The sequence below is a fragment of the Triturus cristatus genome, chromosome 11 (assembly GCF_964204655.1).
Source record: "Triturus cristatus chromosome 11, aTriCri1.1, whole genome shotgun sequence".
Taxonomy (NCBI): Eukaryota; Metazoa; Chordata; class Amphibia; order Caudata; family Salamandridae; genus Triturus; species Triturus cristatus.
This window is the reverse complement of record NC_140594.1, coordinates 1,136,329,473-1,136,353,363: the sequence shown is the minus strand read 5'-3', so window position 1 is coordinate 1,136,353,363 and position 23,891 is coordinate 1,136,329,473. Positions and strand designations below refer to the sequence as shown.

Genomic DNA, 23,891 nt, shown 5'->3' with positions numbered 1-23,891 from the left:
ATAATCACATTGCTTAAACCCGATAAATCGGCCAATCAATGTGATTCTTACCGGCCATTATCCCTAATAAACACTGATAACAAAATATTCACCAAAGTACTGGCAAACCGACTTCAACTGCTATTACCGGTGATGATCAGATCGGATCAGTACGGCTTCGTTTCGGAAGGTCAACGGCCCAGAATCTCCAAACTCTATTTTCAATCAAGCAGTATTTGCATCCACCAACCCCAGCAGGGCAGTTCTACTTGACGCAACCAAACCTTTTGACTCACTGGAGTGGGATTATCTTTTCCCTTTTTTGCAGAGGCTTGGCCTAGGTTCCCCCTTTATTGCACAAATACCCACTGCCCGAGTACGCCTCAATCGACTACTTTCAGATCCCTTCCCTGTCACGGGGGACTCAAGGGAGGAATGCCCTCTTTCTCCATACTTTTCACCATAGCCATGGATCCCCTGGCAGAGCAGCTACAGCAGCATCATGCCAACAGAGGGCTGGGATATACATCTCGGGACTCATTATATCTTAATATGCTGATGACGTCACCTTGTATGTAAGAGAACCGTAGATCAATTTAGACCCCTATCCGGGAAGTGGTCCGATTTGGCGACCTCTCTGGCATGCAGGTGAATTGGACGAAATCTATCCTTCCCCCCTGACAAAAGGGACTGCCCCTTTCACTCTGGACTACACACTACAGTGGGATGAGGGCCCAGTCAAATATTTAGGCATACTGGTAAGCAGGAATATCGAAGAGCTAAGGCAGTGTAATTTCGGAAAGGCCATGAATTGGCTGGAGGAGCGAATCCCGATTTGTTCTAAATTAACCCTGTCTATGGCAGGGCGTATAGCCATTACAAAAATGGAAGTGCTACCCAAATTCCTTTATTTATTTGTGAATATTCCAATCCCACTCACCATTAGCTTCTTTAAGCGACTTTGATCTAACTTGACTACGCTGATATGGGCTGGCCAGCAGCCGCGGGTGAAATACAAACTATTAACATTACCACAGTCACAGGGTGGATTAGGTGCACGTGATTTTTATTTATACGTGTTGTGTGCTCAGGCACACTTCTTATATTATTGGACCCACCCCACACCCTTCCAGCCCCATGTCGCGATCAAGACGGATAGGGCTTCCCCTTGGCCACTAGCCACAGCATTGTTTCTTCTATACAAATCGCCTGGCCCAGGCATTGCCACTGCACAATGTATGCGCTGGGCATGGGAGGGCCTCAGGAGGCACGCTGGCACTAAACAGCTCTCTGCCCCATCGGTCCCAGTAGCTAATCACCCCTCACTGCCTCCTCTACAGGATAATGGAGCAATTAGCCGTGCAAAAAGGTTAGACAGCCACACGTTTGCAGACTTGCACCCAGACGGTCAATTCCTTGACTCCCCAGGGGCATCCAGCCATGCTACACTAGCGCCACTAGACTCTCTTCTCTATTTCCAAATACGGCAACATGTTGCGCACTTCATGACACCTTTCCAGCCCCTCCAAGGACACAGCAAGCCCTGGAACACATATACACAACTCCCTCACAGCGCAAGATGATAACATCTCTTTTTCGACACATACAACAGACCGCGCCAGTGACTACTCCAAAGACACGCAAGGCCTGGAATGCAGACCTAGCACTCATCATGTCCAACGTGCAATAGTCGTTTTGCTGCCTCCCAATTACTGATTGCGCTTGATCCATTTTAAATTTTTACATAGACTGTATCTTACACCGGTACAATTATTTCGGATGGGGCTGGCTACTGACTCCCACTACCTGCGCTGCCATACAACGCAATCAGACTTTATACGCCTTGCATGGCACTGTCCTGAAATTACAGCTTACTGGGGCGAGGTCTTTCACGCACTAGAAGAAATTATAAGGATGTCTGTCACATTCTCACCATTATTGGGGCTATTGGGATATGTTAAAGATGTGGCCCGGGAGTCCTGTTACTGGTCGCGCCACTACTCCTCCTTGCAAAGCGTCAGGTGGCAATGCATTGGGGGAGAACGCGAGCTCCTAGATCCCATGGTTGGCTCATAGCCATTGCATATTGCCATGAACAATTAGCTGCATATTGGGACCTGATGCTGCAGGGGAGCCGCTGCCCCCATGACTTATGGGAGCCATTCATATCCTAACTCCGACGTTGTGACATCTCCTTTGCTGCAACGACTGTGGACACTCCACTCCCATGATGGGATGTAACATGGCTCTCATAATCCCAACTCGCCACCTCTTAATGTACATGGGATATGCCAGATGTCGGCTACAGGAAATGCAATTCGGGGAATGAGGAGGGTATTGTGTTGCTGTATGGTGTACAAGTCGGCGGGAGGGCACGGTCTAAGCTATCGCACAAAATTAAAATGTCAATGCAATGAGCATATTAGAAGTGCATTCATGTCCACTGTTAATGATTGTGGTAACTATTTGAAATGGCCAACAGCTTATCAATAAAAAAAATATTTAAAACATACCCTAACGATTAAAGCACAGTGATATATTATAGATCTCTGTGATTAATGGGTGACCCCATACCTGGCATACATAGGTAGTTCTTCTACATTTCACGCAATGAGCTCATTCTCGTCTCAGGACCTTTGCTTTGTGTGAATGTGTCCTCTCTATTTTCAAAACGACAAATTCTGGTTCTTATGATAGGAGTTGCATGTTCAAAACAGCAGCTGGATTTTTCTATTATGGCTATGTGTTAGTGTCTGACTACAGGGAAAACAGAGCATATTATTTTTAGACCTTGTATGAAATGTTCTGTTTAAGTCCCAGCTCATGAACTTAACGACAACAATTTGCAGCCTATTTGTAAAATAAAAGTGTAGCACAAAAACAAACTTGTTCTTTTGTAACGTGTTGTTAGACCTGGCACCTTGGCGTGAGTCTCCCTTCAACTTTTTGTTGCTGTGCCTCATGTGTTTTTGCTGGTGTTGGCTGCTCAGAGCACTGTGCCACTGCCAACCAGTGCCACAGCGCAAGTGCTCCCTGTATAAAATGTATATGTTGGTTGGATTCCATGATTGGCTTATTTGGTTTACTGTCAGACCCCAGTAAAGTGCACCAGGAGTGCCCAGGGCTTGTAAATACAAATGCTGCTGGTGGGCTTGCAGCACTGTTTGTGCCACCTACAGAAGCGGCCTAGTAAAATGTGTCTAGGGTCTGCCATTGCAGAACCTGCGTGCAGTCTGGTACAGTCATGCTGACTGGGCAAGTGCACCCACTTGCCAGTCCCTAAACCTTCCCTTAACTTCATATTAGTCACCCCTATGGTAGGCCCAAGGGCAGGGTGCATTGTAAGCATAAGGTAGGACAAGCCCTGATGTGTGTGGCATGTCCTATTAGTGAATTACAGCCATTTTCGTTTTTTCACTATTGTAAGGCTACCTGTTCTCCATAGGCCAGAATGGGTTGTTAGAATTGTTACATTCTATGATCCTAACAGACCCAGGGAACATGGTAGAAATTCGAGTTTAGTATGCCTGAACTCAGAATAATAAAATACATTGTTTAGTAAAGTTTATTTTAATATTCTGTGTTTGCAAATACCACGTTTAGAAAGCTGGTGTTTGCTTGCCTAACCAATTCAGCCCGCCTCTGCTAGGATGTGTATCTGCTGTCTGGTTTCTGTGAGTGACAGGGCTGGGGAATTCCAGGAGACAGGCTGGGGCAGCCCGGTGGTGAATAGAGAGATTACATATAGATGGATGGGAGGAGTACACCTGCACTCTGAATAGGGCTGTACCTTTCCACCACAATGCTGGCTCCACCCCCTGGTGAGCGTCTGATGTCTCTGCCCTGCACACTGAAAGGAGAAGCCAGAGTCCGGTAAACAAAGTACTCCAGAACTGGGTTGAACTGGGCAAAGGCCCCCTGTCCTGCAAGAACAAAAGAATTGCACTATAAGTATTGGGACCCTGCTCCCAAGAAACTAGATCCTGCTTGACAAGAAGAAGCTCTGCTTGAGGAGAAGGAACTGGGAATGCTGTAAAGAGGAGTACTGTCCCTGACCTGGGGGACTGGCCTGCAGTGGTTGCCTTGCTGCTGAAGGAGAGGAGAAAGACTACAAAGAAACTTTGCTTCAACTTGTGCTTAAAGATCTCCAAGGGCTTGTGAGTGAGCTTGCCCCCTGACCGAAGTCCCAGGACCAGTGGACTTCATCCGCCTCGCAATCCGCTGCTAGAAACGCTGTTTTTAGCATTTTCCGAGGCCGCGAGCTGTTTACGCTTCGTACCACCAAATCGTATCCAGCAACGCACCGTACCCGCCTGTCCGCCTCAAACAACGCGTCCTACGTCCCGTAGATCGCACCGTGACTGGCTGACTTCGCCGCGTACAACGCTGCGCTTCATCGAGTTATCTTGGTTGGTGCGAACCGCACCCTGCCGCTGAAGTTAAGGCTGCTGCTCGCATCGAAGGGGAGGAAAGACTGGAAGCTGCTCCCGCAGTACGGCTCGTACGCCGCAACGAACAAAAGCACCGTACAACGTCCCGTCCCCTCAAGCAACGCAACTCAGAGCCCCAACGAGCCGTAAGCTCGCACCGCGAAAGGAGGACATCGCAGCGTACAACGCTTTGCTTTCACCGCAGCGTCCGTGACGAACTCTCCAAAACTAAGGTACTGTGTACGTTTGCACCGTAGCGTGTATGCTTCGCACCGGAGCGTCCGCAGCGCTTACAGACTCATTCTGAAGGCCAATTCATCCCCGTACGGGCCGAACTAAGAAGAACGAAGCGCACAGAACTTTTAAACGCTGTAACAAAGAACTGCCTATTGCTAATAGTACTGTGGGCCTTTTTATCATTATTTGGTCTTGTGCTAAGCCTAATATAAAATACTTATTTTTGATAATCCCAGTGTGGAGTCCATTTGTGGTGTTGTCACTGAGTTACTGTATGTGGTCACAAATGCTTAACCTATAACAATCTGAGATAAGCCTTGTCTGCTCGTGCCAAGCTACCTAGAGGGTGAGCAGGGATTATTTTAGGAGTGTAACCCCTTACCCTGACTAGAGGAGAGGGTCCCTGCTTGTCACAAGTACCTACCTGTGCCAACCAGAGATCCCCAATTCTAACACGTGTGCAAAGCGAAGGCAGCATACTGCGTGGAGTTGGGATAACATAAGGGAGAAAACACTGTGGGCCTGAAGGAAATGCACAACACTTTTGTTTATTCTCCTACAATACAAATGCAAATAATGGTCCATCATACAAAGTGCAGACGACGCAGTGCCTAATTGTGTGCATAAACATACAAATAAACAAAAAAGACACAATAAATCATCCTTGGTTCCTAGGTCAAGTTGTACAAACAAGCATGTGCGCACAGCATAGCACAATTCAGATCACAAATAATCACAGACCCAATGGAGATGTATGGCATACATCTCCATTGCTTCTGTGATTATTTTCGACCCGCATTACTGTGTCTGTTATCTCAGTGTCTGTTTTATGCAACCCTAATGAGAACATCCGTTAGGCTACTGAAATAATACATTCAGTGTGTGTTTCTCCTGATTTATAGTAAGAGGATTCCATTATGTTACAAAGAGCCCCATGGCAGACTCTGTTCATATAACGACTCATGGGGTTCAAGCATTAGATGTAATATATATGTAGAGGATGTCGGGCCCAGGCGCCAACCACCCCCAAGTGAATCACAGGCCCTAGCACTGTGACGAGTGTGTCCACGGAGTGCACACAAAAAAGAACAGGAAATATGTAAGTCTTGTTGCCCTTAAATAGTTAAAAAGGGCAGGTTATTTTCTTGTTGGGAGGTTCTTGATAGGAGTGACCTTTCCCCTCGCAAATGCATATAGTAAGTAATGGCCATTTCCTTGTTCATCTTGGCTCTAAAGCATTTTTTATGTTTTTTAATCAGAGTTTTGTATAGCACAAACTTGACCCGAAGCTATCAGAGGGCTTTACATAACACCAGTTGTGTTGCATGAGGACACATTCATTTTTTTGTTAGGCACGGGGAGATTAAGTGATTTGCCCAGAATCACAGGATGTGCAGCTTCATTGCAGAGACTCGAACCCAGCTCCCCAGATTTGTGGTCGCCCGCCCTTAGCCGTTAGGCCAACTCCTTGTCTCTGCTTCTTGATTCAGATTCACAAGTATTTGTCTTGTCCCCAAATTCAGGCCTTTCCTCATCCAGCTGACAATTTTGACCATGGTTGATCAATTTCTGATTAGACTCAATATTTATCATATTTACATCCGAAGCGTTGTTTCCTAGGGAATCTTCCTGGGACCCTGTAACTAGTACCCTACTGCATGATACGTGAAATTATTTTCTGGCAACTCGACTCTCCGCCAAAATGTCTTAAAGGCATCTTCAGCATGATTAATGCACTTTGAGCATCATACAAAGCTGATGCCCCTGATTTGATTAATTTATAGCTGGGTAAGCAGAAGGTCAAGACAAAGTTCCCATATTTGCTGGCCCAGATCCAGAGTTCCCTTGTCCTCTTATCTATGCTTGCTTTCTACCAACTCTCATGGCAAACAGTCAGACTTTGGCCAAAATTCAAAAGCAGCTTGCCAGCACATACTAACTTTGGTAAGAGGCTGTGAGTTTGAGGTGACTACAGGTGAACCAGCTGTGTGACTTCAAACTGCAAAAGTGGCTTAAAAAGAAGGAGAAAAAAAATCTCAGGAAACCTACATTTGGGCTTGGTTGCTAGCACAGTTCATCTTACAAAGGACATTGAACTTAGGATGGTTGGTAGAGGTGACTGCTAAATAAAGACAGCAGATGAAGGGAGATAGGACAGTGTTTGAGGGTAATGTTAAACAATTTTTTTGATGTGTTGTGGTCATTTATGTTTCCCATCCTTAGAGACTCCATTTATGTGTTTTGTATCAACAGCTTGCAAAGACCTACGGAAATACATTCACCCTGTGGGTGGGCCATACCCCTTTGGTTATAACCAATGGATATGAAGCTGTGAGAGACATGCTGGTGTCCAAGTCAGAGGAAACGTCCGGACGACCTCAGACACCTTTCGTGCAGACATTTGGACATGGAAAAGGTATATTCCTGAGCACACTGAAAGCAAATTTATGTTGTATGGAGGATCTCCAGCCAATCCATCCCCTTTATGTCAACACATGTTGCTATATCCTTGATTCTTCGCTAATCCCAAGACCTATCTTTGCTCTTACACTGTGATTAGTCAGATATTTACATTTTGTGAGTTTTTGCCAATGCCACATGCAGTAAATGGCAATGTGGCTGTGTTAAATGTATTTATTTTCTGAAAGTCAACACACTATTAACTTCCTAAAATAAATAAGTAACAGCATGTAATCATTGTGCTCCAGTGTGAAGACAGAGTGAAACAAGAGCTAAACACATACTTTCACAGTTGGCCACTGTTGAGAAGAGCCCTCCTATTCTTGATAGCACTAAACTGTCTACTCCAAGATGGTGGGCAACTACAATTTGAGCCTCATGACCATTGTGCCATTATTTCGCTTGGTGAACAGATTCTCACTGTTCTTCTTGGCAACCTCCTGTATTTCAGCCACTCTAACCTCACTCAAGCTCCCTTGAACCTATCCAGACTGTATATTCCTGCTTCACTGCATTTGCAATTTCCTTGTTTTCATTTAGCACTCATTCCTTACTGCACCGACATCACCGTATCAGCATGACTTTGTTTAGCCCTCTTCATCTAATCAGACCTGAAGATTGACCTTCATGACCTCCTGTTGGTCATGATCATGATTTTGCAGTGATGGTCACTCACAGTTGAAGGAGCAACAGCTGCACTTATAATCACAGGAGAATACAGATCTAACTGGTTTTAGAATGAGATGCAACAACTTTCCAAAAGTGACATCTTGAGAATCACAAGTCAAAGTCTGGTGGTTTCAATGGTGCTGAGTTTAGCAGAACCAACTTCAAGCAACAGTTCACGACCCCCTATAATATCATGTCATTTTAGGCTTCTTCTAAAATTACTCTAGGGATGATTAGAAGGTTTTTTTTCTTTCTCTTTTCTCACAATACTCCTCTAAACAAGCAAATATGACTATCTCACAACTTTCTGGTATGCACAGCTCTCTGCTCTCAAAGGCTTCAGTCTCTAAGAGTACAGATGGTGGACTTTCCTGCCTCTTCCACTCCCATCTTTCCATCTGACGGCATGCTAGTGTCCCCCTGTGGCAGGAACCTCATTTTAATCCAACCAAGTGGCTTGGGTCATTGATCATGCCAATTGACGTTAGAACCAGGTTTCTATGTTGAGGAAAAATTCTCCATTTAATCTCCTTTCTGGTGAACAAAACATAGTTAGATGCTTATGTCATGGGTAGCCTTAATTAATTCAGTAGCTCACCGGTGGAACTTTTTCCGTACTTCTCCCCTACTAACTGTTATGCAATGACACAATTCACCCTTACCAGATAGACTCTCAGTTAGGTCTTCCCACAATCAACAGTCTTAGTTGCCTTCTGGTAACGATAGAGACATACATAAATTACCAATATTTGGATCTGGAGTTTTGCATGGCATGCCACCTTTTTAGTTTTCAGAACACAAAACAATGAACCCGGCTCCGTACTACCGTACACTCCTACTACTCATGGAGTAACGAACAGTCAACTCTTTTATCTGCCCAAATGGAATTTTTATTAGACCATTCCTGTTTCTTATTAATTTAAATATTGATCAAAACTATTTTTTGGACTGAAAAAGAAACACAGACTTTTCAAATTCACACATGAACTTACACTTATATACAATTCACATTAACATACACTTAAAGACAAAAATGGACTTGGACACTGTGAAAAAATTATTGGCAACAGCTTGCAACATGACAAAAGCAGCAAATAAATGCATAGATTAATCTGATGCAAAACACATTTTTAAGGAAAATTTACATCATATACAAAAATTAGTAATAAACATGAAAATATCCAATGTTATGAACCACATGTGTTATTCCAACTCCAGCATCAAAAGAGTGTCTGAATAGTATATCAATCCTTTATCCAATAATTTCCTTCAACGCTCGCCGCATTCAGAATTAACTCAATGCCTCCCAAAATGCCAAAGCGTTTCAAAACCCAGGCGATTAGTACTGGGACTATCATCAGGGCTTCATATAAATGGACCGGATATTCTGCCGGGTTCATTGTTTCGTTTTCTGAATTTTGCGTAGCCCTACCTGGCCCCGGTCCGTTGGGCTTAACACCTATAGGTTTTTACCTTTTTAGTTTTAGCAGCTCCTCACAACCTCAAACATCCAGATGAAACAAATTATATAACCAGTCCACAAACTTCCTTCTGAAACTTCAGATTGTGCGACTTCCAATTGTTATTCTTGAAGCAGCACAATTCAAGACCCACAATACCTCGATTCATGAGGGGCCTTAAAGCCCAACTCAAAAGCTAGCCTAACAGTAAATGCTCTACCTGAAAAAAAAAAAACTATCTTCATCCTCTTTTTGGTTTATCTCCCCCACTGCATTTCTTGTCTTTGTGTAAATATTTCGATATATGTGTGAAATAATAGCTCTGTCAAAGTCTTCACTACTCTCCACTTTATACAGATTAGGGGTGTCCAAAGTAGTACAATCACACACCATTATTTCACATTTCAAAGCTTCACACTTTACAAAGAAAAACAAATAATATTTTAAGTAAAGGACATGATTAGTGGCTGTTCAGGGCAATGGCTAGAATTTTTCCCACCACAATAGACAATGATGGGCTATGATGAGCAACGTGTGGACTGGTAACCATTCACTGTAACCTAATTTAAATCCTATTTAGTGAAGTCCATAGACTCTGCCTTTGACATCTGGCCCCAACCCAGAAAGGCCTGTCCTGCCAGGCCTATGCTGCTCGAGCCTGAATTATTGTTTCATCTACCAACATCTATCCCTTGCAAAATGGGACGGCTTACATCTATTGTTTCCTCAATGCAGAATTCAGAGCAAAACCTTTACCTTAATCAATCAAATGCATTTGTCAAGCATGTGGCTGCTTCAGCTGAGGTGCCCTGGCACTCAAAGCAAAGACTGATATCATACAACTACATCAAGGAATGAGTCTAACAATCAAACAGCCAAGTTTTTGACTCACTTTTAAAAAAGGGCCAAGGTGTTCCAAAGCATGGGCGTAAGTAGAGATATGGAGATGATTAATGCAATGGTGGATGCAATTAAGCCGGCTGGCAGGTAACTAGTTAATTATCTCTCATATTTACAAGGTGGTCGGCTAAACAGCAGAGATTATGTACTATTAGGCCAGCAGTTGAATATGGATACATTACTCACCTGTAATCATAGTTCTCTTTGAGGGTAATACTCAAAGTCATAAGTATTGAATAGTCCTGCCTACGCACAGGGACCACAGGGCACCTATCAAATACTATGTGTATATATATATGTGATCAAGGCAGAGGAGCTGCCGAAACGCGTCAAGGCGGAGTGTTGCTTGTAATAAAAACAATTTAAGCACCTACTTGAGTCCATTCTCGTTCTGTTCCAGCGGAGTTGCAAGGCGAGCTTTCTTTATATATATATATATATATATATATATATATATATATATATATATATATATATATATATATTATCTACTGGCGGTCGCCAGTAGATAGTTATAGTTAGGACCTATTTTCCATAGGAAATCCGCAACATTCTATTGGGAATTTCTTTGGCGCCGATTGACGAATCTTCGCGAAATTCTCCGCTCCTACCCTGAAAGTTTCGTGGTGATTCGTCAAGCGGGGGCCGAGAAAAAAGGGGGGTCCCAAAACGCGTTTTCCCCATGCAATTTCCCAAAGGATATGTTGTCGCAGCTACAGCCCGAACCGCTGAACGGAATGACACCAAATTTGGCAAAGAGGTAGTCCTCAGTTCGGACTCGTGCCTTTTGCATATTTGGTGTGAATCTGTTCAGTAGTTCCTGAGAAAAATTAGAGTAAAAAAGTTAGTGATATCTATGGCCACGGAGGATCCTCGGACCGTACCCGCACGAGGTAGCGAACCCTCCCGAACGGAGTGCGCACTCTCCCGATCGCGCACTGAATGCTAATTGGCTGTCGAGCGTCTCTCTACATTCGAAACCAGGAACTGTTGGTGGCCATTTTCTGCCTCGGTAGAAGCGAGGCTGAAGAAGCAAGGGGAATAAGTGCGTAAAACATATAAAGGGGGAAGAGTGAAAATACTCTGACCCTCTAATGGTGCTTAGGGGGTCCCAGAGGGACCCCCTGGGGCCCCCCTTTTAAAAAAAAAAGCGGCGAAATGCGCGCACGTTGCGCGCATCCTATCGCGTTGGAGGCATTGATTCTCTCGCGGTGGGTGCGCGGATCCACGGCAACGTTTTTTGAAAAACGACAAGAAATCATTGGTTGTATAACAACTTTCTACACTGAAAGGTAGGGTGTATATTTTTGTTTTTTAAAGCTATGATTGTTCTTGGTTAACAAAAACAGATTGTAAGGAACATTATATATGATAAGCTGATATGTTGAAAAGTCAAGCACACTTCCTGTCTTGTGTAGGAACATTGTGTGCTGAACTTGTGACCTGTGAGCTCAGTGCAGTGTTCCATGACCTGTTTCTATGGTAACAGGCAGAAGGCAGATTGGGGGAAGGGTTGAAATGTATTTCAGTTGGAAAGGGTTGAAATGTTTAACCAACAGAAATGTGTGTTTGCTTTTGAGTTTATGTGCGAAGGATTGTGATTTGATGTTTACATGTATATGTGTGGAAAATGAAAGGGAAACTTTTTCATTCTTTGCTTTTGCTGAGAGGTGCACAGTGCAGAGATTCTGTACAAGAAAATATGGTGAGTGATTGATATACTCCTTAATCTACAAAAGAACTTGAAAGATGAGTTATTTAATTGTGAGGGAATGTATGTGGACTATTTTAATCAGACTAATGTATTTTTCCTGCTAAAGTGTAGGGAGTACTTTTTTTCTCTACAATGTGTGTGCATGTAGAAACCATTCTGTGATAGGCATTTGTGTTTTTCATGTGTTTGTAGACAGATAACTGTGCAGTTTTCATATTTTGGTAGAATTAGAAACCAGTCATTGTTTATGAATTTGTGAAATGAGTTATGTTATATTTCTATACTGAAATGTAGTACTACTTCTGGATGAAGAAATGTGTTTTGATATAGTGCAAGGGATAGTGTTGTTTGTCTAGAATCACACAGTGAGTCTGGGGGCATTTGGGAACCACTGTGAGAGAAGCATTTGGTAACATTGTGTATTTGCTGACAGATAACTGTTTTAAAACATGTTATGTTGTCAAGTTTTAGTAGCATTAGAAGACAGTTATGGCTTATGCTTTCATTAAATGAGTCAGGCTTTGACATAAAAGTGCAGTCCTGAAATATGTAGATTGTGTGCAGTTCCCTTACCACTTGCACTGTAGTGGATGAGTTTTGGTAAACTGATAGGGATAGTGGTGCTTGTCTAGAATCACACTGTGAGTTAGTGTGTATTTGGGATCAGTGTGAGAGAATCATTTGGTTAAATCATGTATTTACTGACAGATAACTGTTTTAAAATCTGTCATGTTGTGAAGTTTTAGTAGCATTAGAATCCAGTCTTTGCTTATATGTTGATTAAATGAGTCATGCCTTGACACTGATGTGCTGTACTTAAATATGTAGATTATGTGCAGTCCCCTTACCCCTTCCAAAGTAGTGAATGATTTTTGGTAAAGTCCTAGGATAGTGTTGATTGTCTAAAATCACACTGTGAGTCTGTGTGCATTTGGGTAAGGATTGTGAGAGAAGCATTTGATAACATCGTGTATTTACTGGCATAGTAATGAGTTTTGGTAAACTCCTAGGGATAGTGGTGTTTGTCTAGAATCACACTGTGAGTCTGTGTGCATTTGGGAACCACTGTGAGAGAAGTGTTTGGTAAGATCGTGTATTTGCTGACAGATAAGTGTTATAAAACATGTCATGTTGTCAAGTTTTAGTAGCATTAGAAGACATGTATGGCTTATGCATTCATTATATGAGTCAGGCATTGACAGTAAATTGCAGTTGTGAAATATGTAGATTGTGTGCAGTTCGCTTACCACTTGCATTGTAGTGAATGAGTTTTGGTAAACTCATAGGGATAGTGGTGCTTGTCTAGAATCACACTGTGAGTTAGTGTGTATTTGGGATCACTGTGAGAGAAGCATTTGGTAACATCATGTATTTGCTGACAGATAACTGTTTTAAAACCTGTCATGTTGTGAAGTTTTAGTAGGATTAGAATCCAGTCTTTGCTTATGCGTTGATTAAATGAGTCATGCTTTGACACTGATGTGGTGTACTTAAATATGTAGATTGTGTGCAGTACCATTAACTCTTCCAGAGTAGTGAATGCGTTTTGGTAAACTCCTAGGATAGTGTTGCTTGTCTAAAATCACACTGTGAGTCTGTGTGCATTTGGGTAAGGATTGTGAGAGAAGCATTTGGTAACATCGTGTATTTGCTGACATATACCTGTTTTAAAACCTGTCATGTTGTGAAGTTTTAGTAGGATTAGAATCCAGTCTTTGCTTATGCGTTGATTAAATGAGTCATGCTTTGACACTGATGTGGTGTACTTAAATATTTAGATTGTGTGCAGTACCATTAACTCTTCCAGAGTAGTGAATGAGTTTTGGTAAACTCATAGGGATAGTGGTGCTTGTCTAGAATCACACTGTGAGTCTGTGTGCATTTGGGAACCACTGTGAGAGAATCATTTGGTAACATCATGTATTTGTTGACAGATAACTGTTTTAAAATCTGTCATGTTGTGAAGTTGTAGTAGCATTAGAATCCACTCTTTGCTTATATGTTGATTAAATGAGTCATGCCTGGACACTGATGTGCTGTACTTAAATATGTAGATTGTGTGCAGTCCCCTTACCCCTTCCACAGTAGTGAATGAGTTTTGGTAAAGTGCTAGGATAGTGTTGCTTGTCTAAAATAACACTGTGAGTCTGTGTGCATTTGGGTAAGGATTGTGAGAGAAGCATTTGGTAACATCGTGTATTTGCTGACAGATAACTGTTTTAAAACCTGTATTGTTGTGAAGTTTTAGTAGCATTAGAAGCCAGTCTTTGCTTATGCGTCGATTAAATTAGTCAGGCATTGACATTAAAGTGTAGTCGTGAAATATGTAGATTGTATGCAGTTCCTTTACCACTTCCACTGTAGTAAATGAGTTTTGGTAAACTCATAGGAATAGTGGTGCTTGTCTAGAATCACACTGTGAGTTAGTGTGTATTTGGGATCACTGTGAGAGAAGCATTTGGTAACAAAATGTATTTGCTGACAGATAACTGTTTTAAAACCTGTCATGTTGTGAAGTTTTAGTAGGATTAGAATCCAGTCTTTGCTTATGCGTTGATTAAATGAGTCATGCTTTGACACTGATGTTGTGTACTTAAATATGTAGATTGTGTGCAGTACCATTAACACTTCCAGAGTAGTGAATACGTTTTGGTAAACTCCTAGGATAGTGTTGCTTGTCTAAAATCACACTGTGAGTCTGTGTGCATTTGGGTAAGGATTGTGAGAGAAGCATTTGGTAACATCGTGTATTTGCTGACATATACCTGTTTTAAAACCGGTCATGTTGTGAAGTTTTAGTAGAATTAGAAGCCAGTCTTTGCTTATGCTTTGATTATATGAGTCAGGCTTTGACATAAAAGTGCAGTCCTGAAATATGAAGATTGTGTGCAGTTTGCTTACCACTTCCACAGTAGTGAATGATTTTTGGTAAACTTCTAGGTATAGTGGTTGTTGTGTAGAATCACACTGTGAGTCTGTGTGCATTTGAGAACCACTGTGAGAGAGGCATTTGGTAACATTGTGTATTTGCTGACAGATAACTAATTTAAAACCTGTTATGTTGTCAAGTTTTAGTAGCATTAGAAGCTAGTCTTTGCTTATGCATTGATAAAATGAGTCAGGGTTTGACACTAAGGTGTAGTACCATGTACTATTCTGTTCACTGTAGCAGAACTGAAAATTTTAAAGTTTTACCTAAGCACTGTCCTAGAAGTAGTCTGATTATTTAGTCAGAATCTAAGTACCAAATAGACTACTTCAAATGTCTATGCAGTATGCATGTAGTGTTCTAACATACTATACACTTGTCTTTTACACCTTCAATTCCCTAGTCAGTATCCATACACTTCCAGGAAACATCCTGTTACTTCCTTTGCAGTCCTCTAGAGACCCATTCAACAGCATGTACTAATCCATTCACTGTGCCAAACCCCAAACACTTATAAATTCACCCAGACACTCTCTTTCCAGTACTCTAATGATTCAGTCACTGCCTAAGTATTCATGCACAGAGCCAGGTCTTTGCATATGGACTTCTTCAAACCCCTATCCACTATGCATGCAGTCCTCTAAGCACCTACACACTTGTCTGTCACTCCTTCAATTCCCCAGTCAGTATCCGTTCACTTCCAGCAAACACCCTGTCACTCCATTTGCACTCCTCTAGTGACCCATTCAAATGTCTATGCAGTATGCATGTAGTGTTCTAACATACTATACACTTGTCTTTTACACCTTCAATTCCCTAGTCAGTATCCATACACTTCCAGGAAACATCCTGTCACTTCCTTTGCAGTCCTCTAGAGACCCGTTCAACAGCATGTACTAATCCATTCACTGTGCCAAAACCCAAACACTTATAAATTCACACAGACACTCTCTTTCCAGTACTCTAATGATTCAGTCACTGCCTAAGTATTCATGCCCAGAGCCAGGTCTTTGCATATGGACTTCTTCAAACCCCTATCCACTATGCATGCAGTCCTCTAAGCACCTACACACTTGTCTTTCACTCCTTCAATTCCCCAGTCAGTATCCGTTCACTTCCAGCAAACACCCTGTCACTCCATTTGCACTCCTCTAGTGACCCATTCAGCATAATGTACTAATCCATTCACTGCGCCAACCCCTAATAAATTCACCCAGGCACTCTCCTTGCAGTACTCTAATCATTCAGTCAGTACCCAAGTACTCATTCAGTGACCCAGGCCTTAGTATATGGACTGCTTCAAACCGTTATCCACTATACATGCAGTCCTCTAACCACCTACACAATTGTCTTTCTCACCTTCAATTCCCTAGTCAGTATCCATACACTTTCAGGAAATACCCTGTCACTCCCTTTGAAGTCCTCTACTGACCCATTCAGCATCATGTACTAATCCATTCACTGTGTTAAAACCCAAACGCTTATAAATTCACCAAGATACTATCTTTGCAGTACTCTAGTCATTCAGTCAGTGCCTAAGTATTCATACACTGAGCCAGGCCTTAGCACATGGACTGCTTCAAGCCCCTATGCACTATGCATGCAGTCTTCTAACCACCTAGATACTTGTCTTTCACACTTTCAATTTCCTAGTCAGTATCCATACAGTCCAGCACTTGTGACTGCCTTTGCACTCCTCTAGTGAGTCATTCAGTACCAAGTACTAATCCATTCCCTGTGCGAAAAGCCTAGCACTAATAAATTAACCTAGGCACTCTCTTTGTTGTAGTCTAATCATTCAGTCAGTACCCAAGTAGTCATGCAGTGAGCCAGGCCTTAGCACATGGACTGCTTTAAATGCCTATGCAGTATTGATGCAGTCCTCTAATCACCTACACAGTTGGTGTTTCACTCCTTGAATTCCCTAGTTAGTATTCATACTCTTCTAGCAAACACCCTGTCACTCACCCAGTGTGTCTCCTTATAGTACTGTAATCATTTAGTCAGTTAGCATGTAGTCTTTTAGTGTGGTAGGCTTTAGGGCATTAACTGCTTCAAAGTAGTATGCACTATGCATGTAGTGTTTTAATGATCGTCACACTTGTGGTTCAGGGCTATAGTTTCTTAGTCAGTTTTTATATAAAATGTGTTTGTACAGTAATGAAAAAGTATACATTTGAAAGTTATTAATATACATTTATTTGTGATTCTTTTTTACAGATACAGAATAGGAGTGTTTCTCATCCGTTTGCACTCTTCTCGTGCAAGATTGTTTGGATGAAGGGTCCTTCGGTGTTTCATCATACTTGCCGTGCCGTACGAGTATTTCTTGTTAGGATCCCCTCGCAACAGAACTCTTTTGCAAATCTTGCACGTGACCAAGGTGGCATTGATCTTTGTTTGCCCCTTGGGAAAAGTAAAATATTTCAACACCACTGAAGGAAAACGTTGTGGGCGTGGTGCCTTCTGCAAAAAAAAATCCTCAGATTCGGTAAATATTTTAAAGCGGCAACAATTACAGTTTTTGTAAGTTAAACTTATAAAATTTTGTTAGCTGTATACATTTTATATATCTGTGATTTGTTTCTTGTGGTATTTTGTTAAGGATACCATGTTGGTTTTTTTTAACAATCTTTTTGATTTTGCACGTCTGTCATCGACATCCGTGGTTCCCACAGGAGTGTTCCGTTTTGTTGTTTTGTATTATGGTTGTTACATTTTGTTTATTAGTTTATTGTTTATATTTATGTTAATAAAAATATAAAGTTTGAAAATAGTTTAACGTTTATATATTTATTATTATAAAAAATAAAGTTTGAAAAAAAAATTCATAATGTTTTTGGTTGTTCTCTTAAGTGCTGTGTGACTCTTTCTTGTTCTTATTACTGTTATTTGATGGAGTCCACCATGGTGTTACATTTTGGGGCACTTATCGCTGGAATACTAGTGATATCTGCAGTTTGCACCAACTTCTGAATAGTGTTTTAGATTTTTCTGAACTTTACTTCCGTTAAAGTGCTGATAATGAAATAGAGAGTAGCCGTTCCCGTGCAAAAAGACATGAGGTGCACGTTTGCGATTTATTCTAAATACTAAAATCCTGTATTGTATTGCACTGAGGTATTGGCTGCACTTACAGTGTACACACGAAATCTATTAAGAAATCTCATTGTATTTATATTGATTGGGAATAGTGCGTCAGGTGCTGGATCTTGACGAGATACACTGCTCAGTTCGTATATTGTTCTGCACATGAAGAAAATCACATCACAACTTTCACAGCAATTGCAATGCGAAACAAATTCCGGCGATAAGACACGTTAGCACCAGGGATTTTACACCTGCTTTCTGCAGGTGTTAAGCAGGACAACTACCTGCACCATGAAAGGGAACACAGCCAAGAGCCACAACAGAACACCCACAGGTGCCATAGAGTCAATAAGCATGATACAGGGATACCCATGAGGGCCAGAAGACTCATCGCAACAACTCCAGGACCACCAATGCCCCCCAAACCCATATCTTAGTAAGTGTGTCCCTGTGGTCATTGTCTTAGCATGATAGGCACGAGCCCTGCAACATCACAGTGTGCTGTCACCTCAGCGCTGACAGTGAGCCTGGATGTGTAGCTACGTACGCATTCTCCTGCATGCACAAACCTGGCGTGTGCTGGTCTAGGGTGTGCAGGGGTGTGCCTATCCGGCAAGGGGAACGGGTGTCTCGGACATGTCCGTGTACAGGAAGTGCAGTAAGTGTGTCTCTGTGTTCTGGTGTGGCCTGTTGCAAGAGCTGCAGCAGTCGATGTTGTAAAGTGGCATGCACCACCTCCAAACGGCACTGTGATGTTGTAGTTGGAATGTTGCAGGACATGCGCAAATAGGCATTACAATGGCGTGCCGTACGAGTGCACGAGATACAACAGCTCACCGTACAAAAGTGTGGGGGCTCGTGGGAGGGAGGAGAAGCCGTTTGGCAACATAACACACAGTGAACTCGACCATGTGCCACATGCTGGGCATCTCATCCATGATGGCCACGGTCGCAGACATCCCACAACACCAACGACTGGCCTTTGTACACATCCTGTATGAATGCAGCGTGGTTTTCACTTCTATGCTCGTTCAGTGGTGTGATGTTGGCGGGTTGTGTGACTTGTGCTCCTTGTTGGTGTGTTTCATTTTGGACATTGTTAGTCTATGTGTGTGTTGTACTTAATTGTGCATGTGTGCCATTCTGCCCATCTCCCCCCCTCCCCCCACTCCCTGCTTCTTCCTCTTCCTAATGCTGTTGTGCCTATCATTTTGTTGCTGCACACATAAATACATGTAAACAATAAATTAGAATAGTTCCTTGATTCTTTTAAGTTTGAAAACTTCTCTATTGGTTTCTTTTTAATTTTCCATATGAACCGTTTTTTTAATATTCAACTACACATAGAAGTCAGAAGGGCAACGTATTCTATCAACACACTTTCTAGAACATTCTACAACACGTGCAGGTTAAAAGTTCATCAATTTTTTAAAACTTAACGATATGTTTTTGAAACATTTTCTTGAATATTTAACGACACGTGCAGGTTAAAAGTTGATGATTGTTTTAAGTTCCAACAGTGCCTTCCAAATGCAAGTAGCAGGTGTGGTTGATCTGAGCAAATTCTATCCTATGATATGTACTCCACGTTGAAACTGCTTTTTCACAAAGATGCTTTTCCACAAAACTAATATGCACCCTACTTTTAAAAAAGAATGCCTTTCATGATATCTTTAGAGATAAGTTATAGATAGGAATTAGCATTTAAAAAACCTTTGAAATTCACTGAAAAGAACATAGGTTTCAGGGGCGTTATAGTTAGGAATTGGCATTTAAAAAACCTTTGAGAGTCACTGAAAAAACCATAGGTTTCAGGGGCGTTATAGTTAGGAATTGGCATCAGTGATGTCATTTCAGATGTCATCAGTGATGTCATCAGTGATGTCACTGACCATGTCATGAGTGATGTAATATGTGACATCATCAGCAGTGCATTGCGGGGGCGCGAGTTATAGTTAGCTGAACTAACTATAACAGGGGAATTTCTAGGGTTTTGTACGAGGGAAATGTCGAGGGAAATGTCCAGCTAACTATAACGCCCCTGAAACCTATGTTTTTTTCAGTGAATTTCTAAGGTTTTTTAAATGCCAAATCCCAACTATAACGCCCCTGAAACCTATGGTATATACATATATATATATACATATATATATATATATATTCTCTTATTCCACTCAGTAAAGAAGAATTCTGCACTCTGGGCGCAAGTTGCTTTTATCTTTATTAGTATAAGCCTCACAGCAGCTTAATCCTGATAATCTGGAATGCGTTTCGGCTGTCCCATGCAGCCTTTGTCCACCTCTCAAACGCAGGTTTGAGCATTTTAGATAAAGTCTGCACGTGAGTCCAATTAAACTGCCATGGTATAAATACTCTCCTCCTCACACCTCACACAGTTTCTTTTTTTTTATGTTGAAATTGTTAGGAAATTAGGAAGTAGATAGGATAGGATTGGTGAAGTTTGGAGAGACCATGGGCATGCCCCCAAGACTTTGATAAGACAGAGATGAAGTTGAGTATAATTCGTGAATTGATGCGACGGAAGACCAAATTCCCCCTGGTTAATAAATAAAGTAAATAAAGACAAAAGTGGAGTTACAGTTAGAAAAAATAAGATCATCCTTAAACATTTGATAATGCAATACCTTGAAATTAGAGGTAAAGTTACTAGCCACACAGTCCCCACATTTAGGGTGACTAGTAACCGGTGGAGGCAATGGAAATATCATTAGATGGAAACTTGCAAGCTCGCGCTAGATGGTCTGATATGTTGATACTGCAGCAATGCTTGAAAGACAAAAGAGGTATTTGTATGGAAAAACCTCTTTTTGTGGGTCACCCCTAAAGGTTTGGACAGATGCTGCTGGTTTATCTACTTTGAGAGTGTGCTGAGGCCTGCTAACCAGGCCTCAATTTAAGTGCCCTAATCGTAAAACATGTCTACTGGTTTATACCCAATTAGCACAAGCTAACATAGTGCTAAATCCTTAGTATATGGTACCAGGGGTAACCAGGGCCTGTAAGTAAGAGTGCTCCCTATGGGATTGCAGCACTCATTGTGAAATCACTGAGTGTGACCAGGTACAACACGGCTCCCGGTCGGACACTGCAGACAGAAAGGGCAATTAAAAAAACTGCTAGCTCCACTTTGCCATTTTAATCAATGGCAATGCCTAAACTCCCTTTTTAATATGTGAAAGGCATCCCTAAAGCAGGCCTATCTGAATAAGACTACCAAAGTTCGTTCTTCAAGATACCATACAACTTGTTACATTAAGCCTGGCTTGATACCCAAGTTAGTAACAAAGAAGGAGTATGCAGTTCCTAAAGAGGCTAAAAGTGACTGAAGAACTAAGTGCATATGACTGGCTTACCCAGAAGGAGAATGGGGAATTCCTCCTTTCGGATTTAGTGCCTTCACACACCCAGCCCGCTGGGTGTCATGCTTCATCATTGGGCATGCTCCTCGTCGGGTCGGCGCTGCAATACCCGACGGGCACCCTCAGTGGGGGCTCTTTAGCGGAGATCTTTTATCCTTGCCGTATGGTGAGTGTGTTTGAGGAGCCCTAAAGTGTAGAAGTGTAGTGTTGTGGTTACTAGAAAGGACCAGGTGAGTTAAAACAGGAAAAGGGAGGATCAGGGCAACTAATTTAATAATCCCGTCTCCCACCCTGATTAAAAGGAGTGATGGTGACTGTCTATAGTGATGTTATATGCAGTTGCTCTGAGCTTCATGTGGTCAACATGTTTCTTGCCTAGGTTGTCCCAAAGAGGATCAGAAGGCAATTCTTCAGGACCAAAAAATGATAGTTGGAATCTACACTAAGTGGCTGGTAATGAGGTGCGATAACCTAGATATTACCAGTCTGTTGGCACCAGTGGCGTGTGGTGTCCGTAGGTGCGGTAGCCAATCTAAATATTATTCAAGACTGGCCCCATCAGTTGGCGGCATCGAATGGGCATGTTTAATCCACGTGGTTCAGAAACTCGCGCCCACTCGGCTGAGGACCTAACTTGTGGTGCCGATTCCGGTAAGGTTACCCAAGTTGAAATTAATGAAACTTGTTACAACATGCAACTTTTAGAAGGTTGCCACCCTGTTGTCCAGTTTTTCCAGTGGTCTGTGGGACAGAGAGGGGGAAGCACTAGCCAAAAAGTTTTTTCCATAGAAGTGCAGCCCACAGACAGCCAGACCATAAGGATGGGCTACTGAGGACCACACACCAAGAGAGTGGTCCCTATATTTTGGGCGTGGGTAGAATACAACACTCTGCGATAGGTAGATGTCACACTTCACAGGAAGTTGTCATCAGGCTGGAGGGAGCCTGGTAGTCCATTGGCTAGTGACCACTAACTCCCCTAAGAGCACTTTTGGGCATAAAAGGGGCACCCACAACTCAGATCTCATATGACTGGAGAAGAGGACTGAAGAAGGACTGCCCTGCTGACCCTGGAACAGGCTGCTACGAAATCGGACTGCACCTGCTGATCCTTGGGTGAGCAAGGAAAAGGACTGTGTCCGCTGTGTCCTGCTACTGGAGAAGTCACCCCCCCAATCCCAGCCAGAAGCAGAAACTCCAAGAGTCAGTTGGCTGACTTCTTGTTCGCAGCACAGGGCCACAAAAGCTATAGATGCCTGCTGGGGCTGAATTAGTAACCCAGATCACTTGATCGCCGCTGTGTAGACAAGAGACCAGGACCCAACACTTCAAAGTTGCACCCAAGTCTGCTGGAGCCCGGAAAGTTGCCAGACTGCAGTTTGGTTGCCTAGATAGAGAGTTAGTGCCAAAAGATTGAAAACGCTGCAACCACTGTGCCGGGCAACTGGCAGTCCAGTGATGACTGGACTTCTGCTGAACCTGGAAAGAATTTGAGGGACATTCACCCCTGTTACCAGAACCACCCCACCAGGACCATCGACCGAGGAGTAGCCCTTGGAGGAGCCCCGTTGACTCCACAGCATCTTCAGCATCCTTCAGCCTCTTCAGCAACCTGTGTCTCTTGCAGCAGGACCACTCAATAGAAGTCACATGCAAGGGACCACTGATGCTGGAACTGGACTGAAGACTGCTTTCCTTGAGAAGGTATCTGTTTCTTTGGACCTTGCTGGTCTCCTTGACTGGCTCCCTGCCGCAGTTAGTTTGCCAAAGTAACACTAAAAAACTACATTCGAACTTCTAAACATTTTTCTTGAAAAAGTTTCTAAGTGTCAAATTCATTGAATTTTCCAATGCTTGTTTGTGGTTAAGTGAAAAGTCCTGATTTATTGTTTTTTGTAAAATCCATACTTCCGGAACCCTCCTTTGATATTTTTTTATTTGATGTCCATAAAATAATAAAAATATACTAACGTTATTATAGATTGGTATCGATTTTCTTGAGTGTATAGTTTCTTTCTTCTTAGTTTGTTTTGGTGCTGTTTAAATGCTTTGCACATATTCCTTTCTGTAAGCCTGACTGCTGAGAGCCACAGTTATCCAGGGTTGAGGTAAGGTTTAACAAGCGAAACCTGACTGGTCATAAAGGAGTCGGTAGCATATTTCATGGTGAGGTCACAACTATACTATATAATACACCACATTTCCTCACAGGATGTCTAGGGCATAATCACCTGAGTACCTTACCCTCAAAGTTGTCTTGATGGTTTTTACAATCTTGTTGGTTAAGCATAAAAAAGTAATGACATGGGGTATTTTGTCCATAGGCGGTTTGTTTGTGGGTACTAGAAGACTTTCCCTCTGGGAATACCATACTCTTTTCATGTATCATCTTATTAGATAGCTGGAATATCCTTTCTCTAGTCATTTCATTAAAGGGTATTGACCTATTTGAAGTCTAAAACATTGTCTAAAAGAAAGTCCTCAAAGGCACGAGATGGTAACTATGAAATTCTAACAGAGAGTTCTCTGTGGATTTTCAGAATAATGTGGTGTAAAGTTTGTTGTCATTGATCATTACAGTAAGGTCTCGGTAATCAACGCCTTTGTTACTGCTATGCTATGTGAAGCAAAAGTTAGGTTTTG

At 42.3% G+C, this 23,891-nt stretch overlaps 1 protein-coding gene across 2 annotated transcripts in view; it reads left to right on the top strand.

The window, feature by feature from the left end:
• LOC146786204 (cytochrome P450 2J5-like) overlaps positions 1-23,891 on the top strand; it is a 647,500-nt gene that overhangs the window by 104,833 nt on the left and 518,776 nt on the right. For both annotated transcript variants that reach the window (XM_085635780.1, XM_085635781.1), the window contains exon 2: positions 6,900-7,062. In XM_085635780.1, the coding sequence (XP_085491906.1) occupies positions 6,900-7,062 (163 nt within the window). The remainder of the gene's footprint in view (positions 1-6,899; positions 7,063-23,891) is intronic.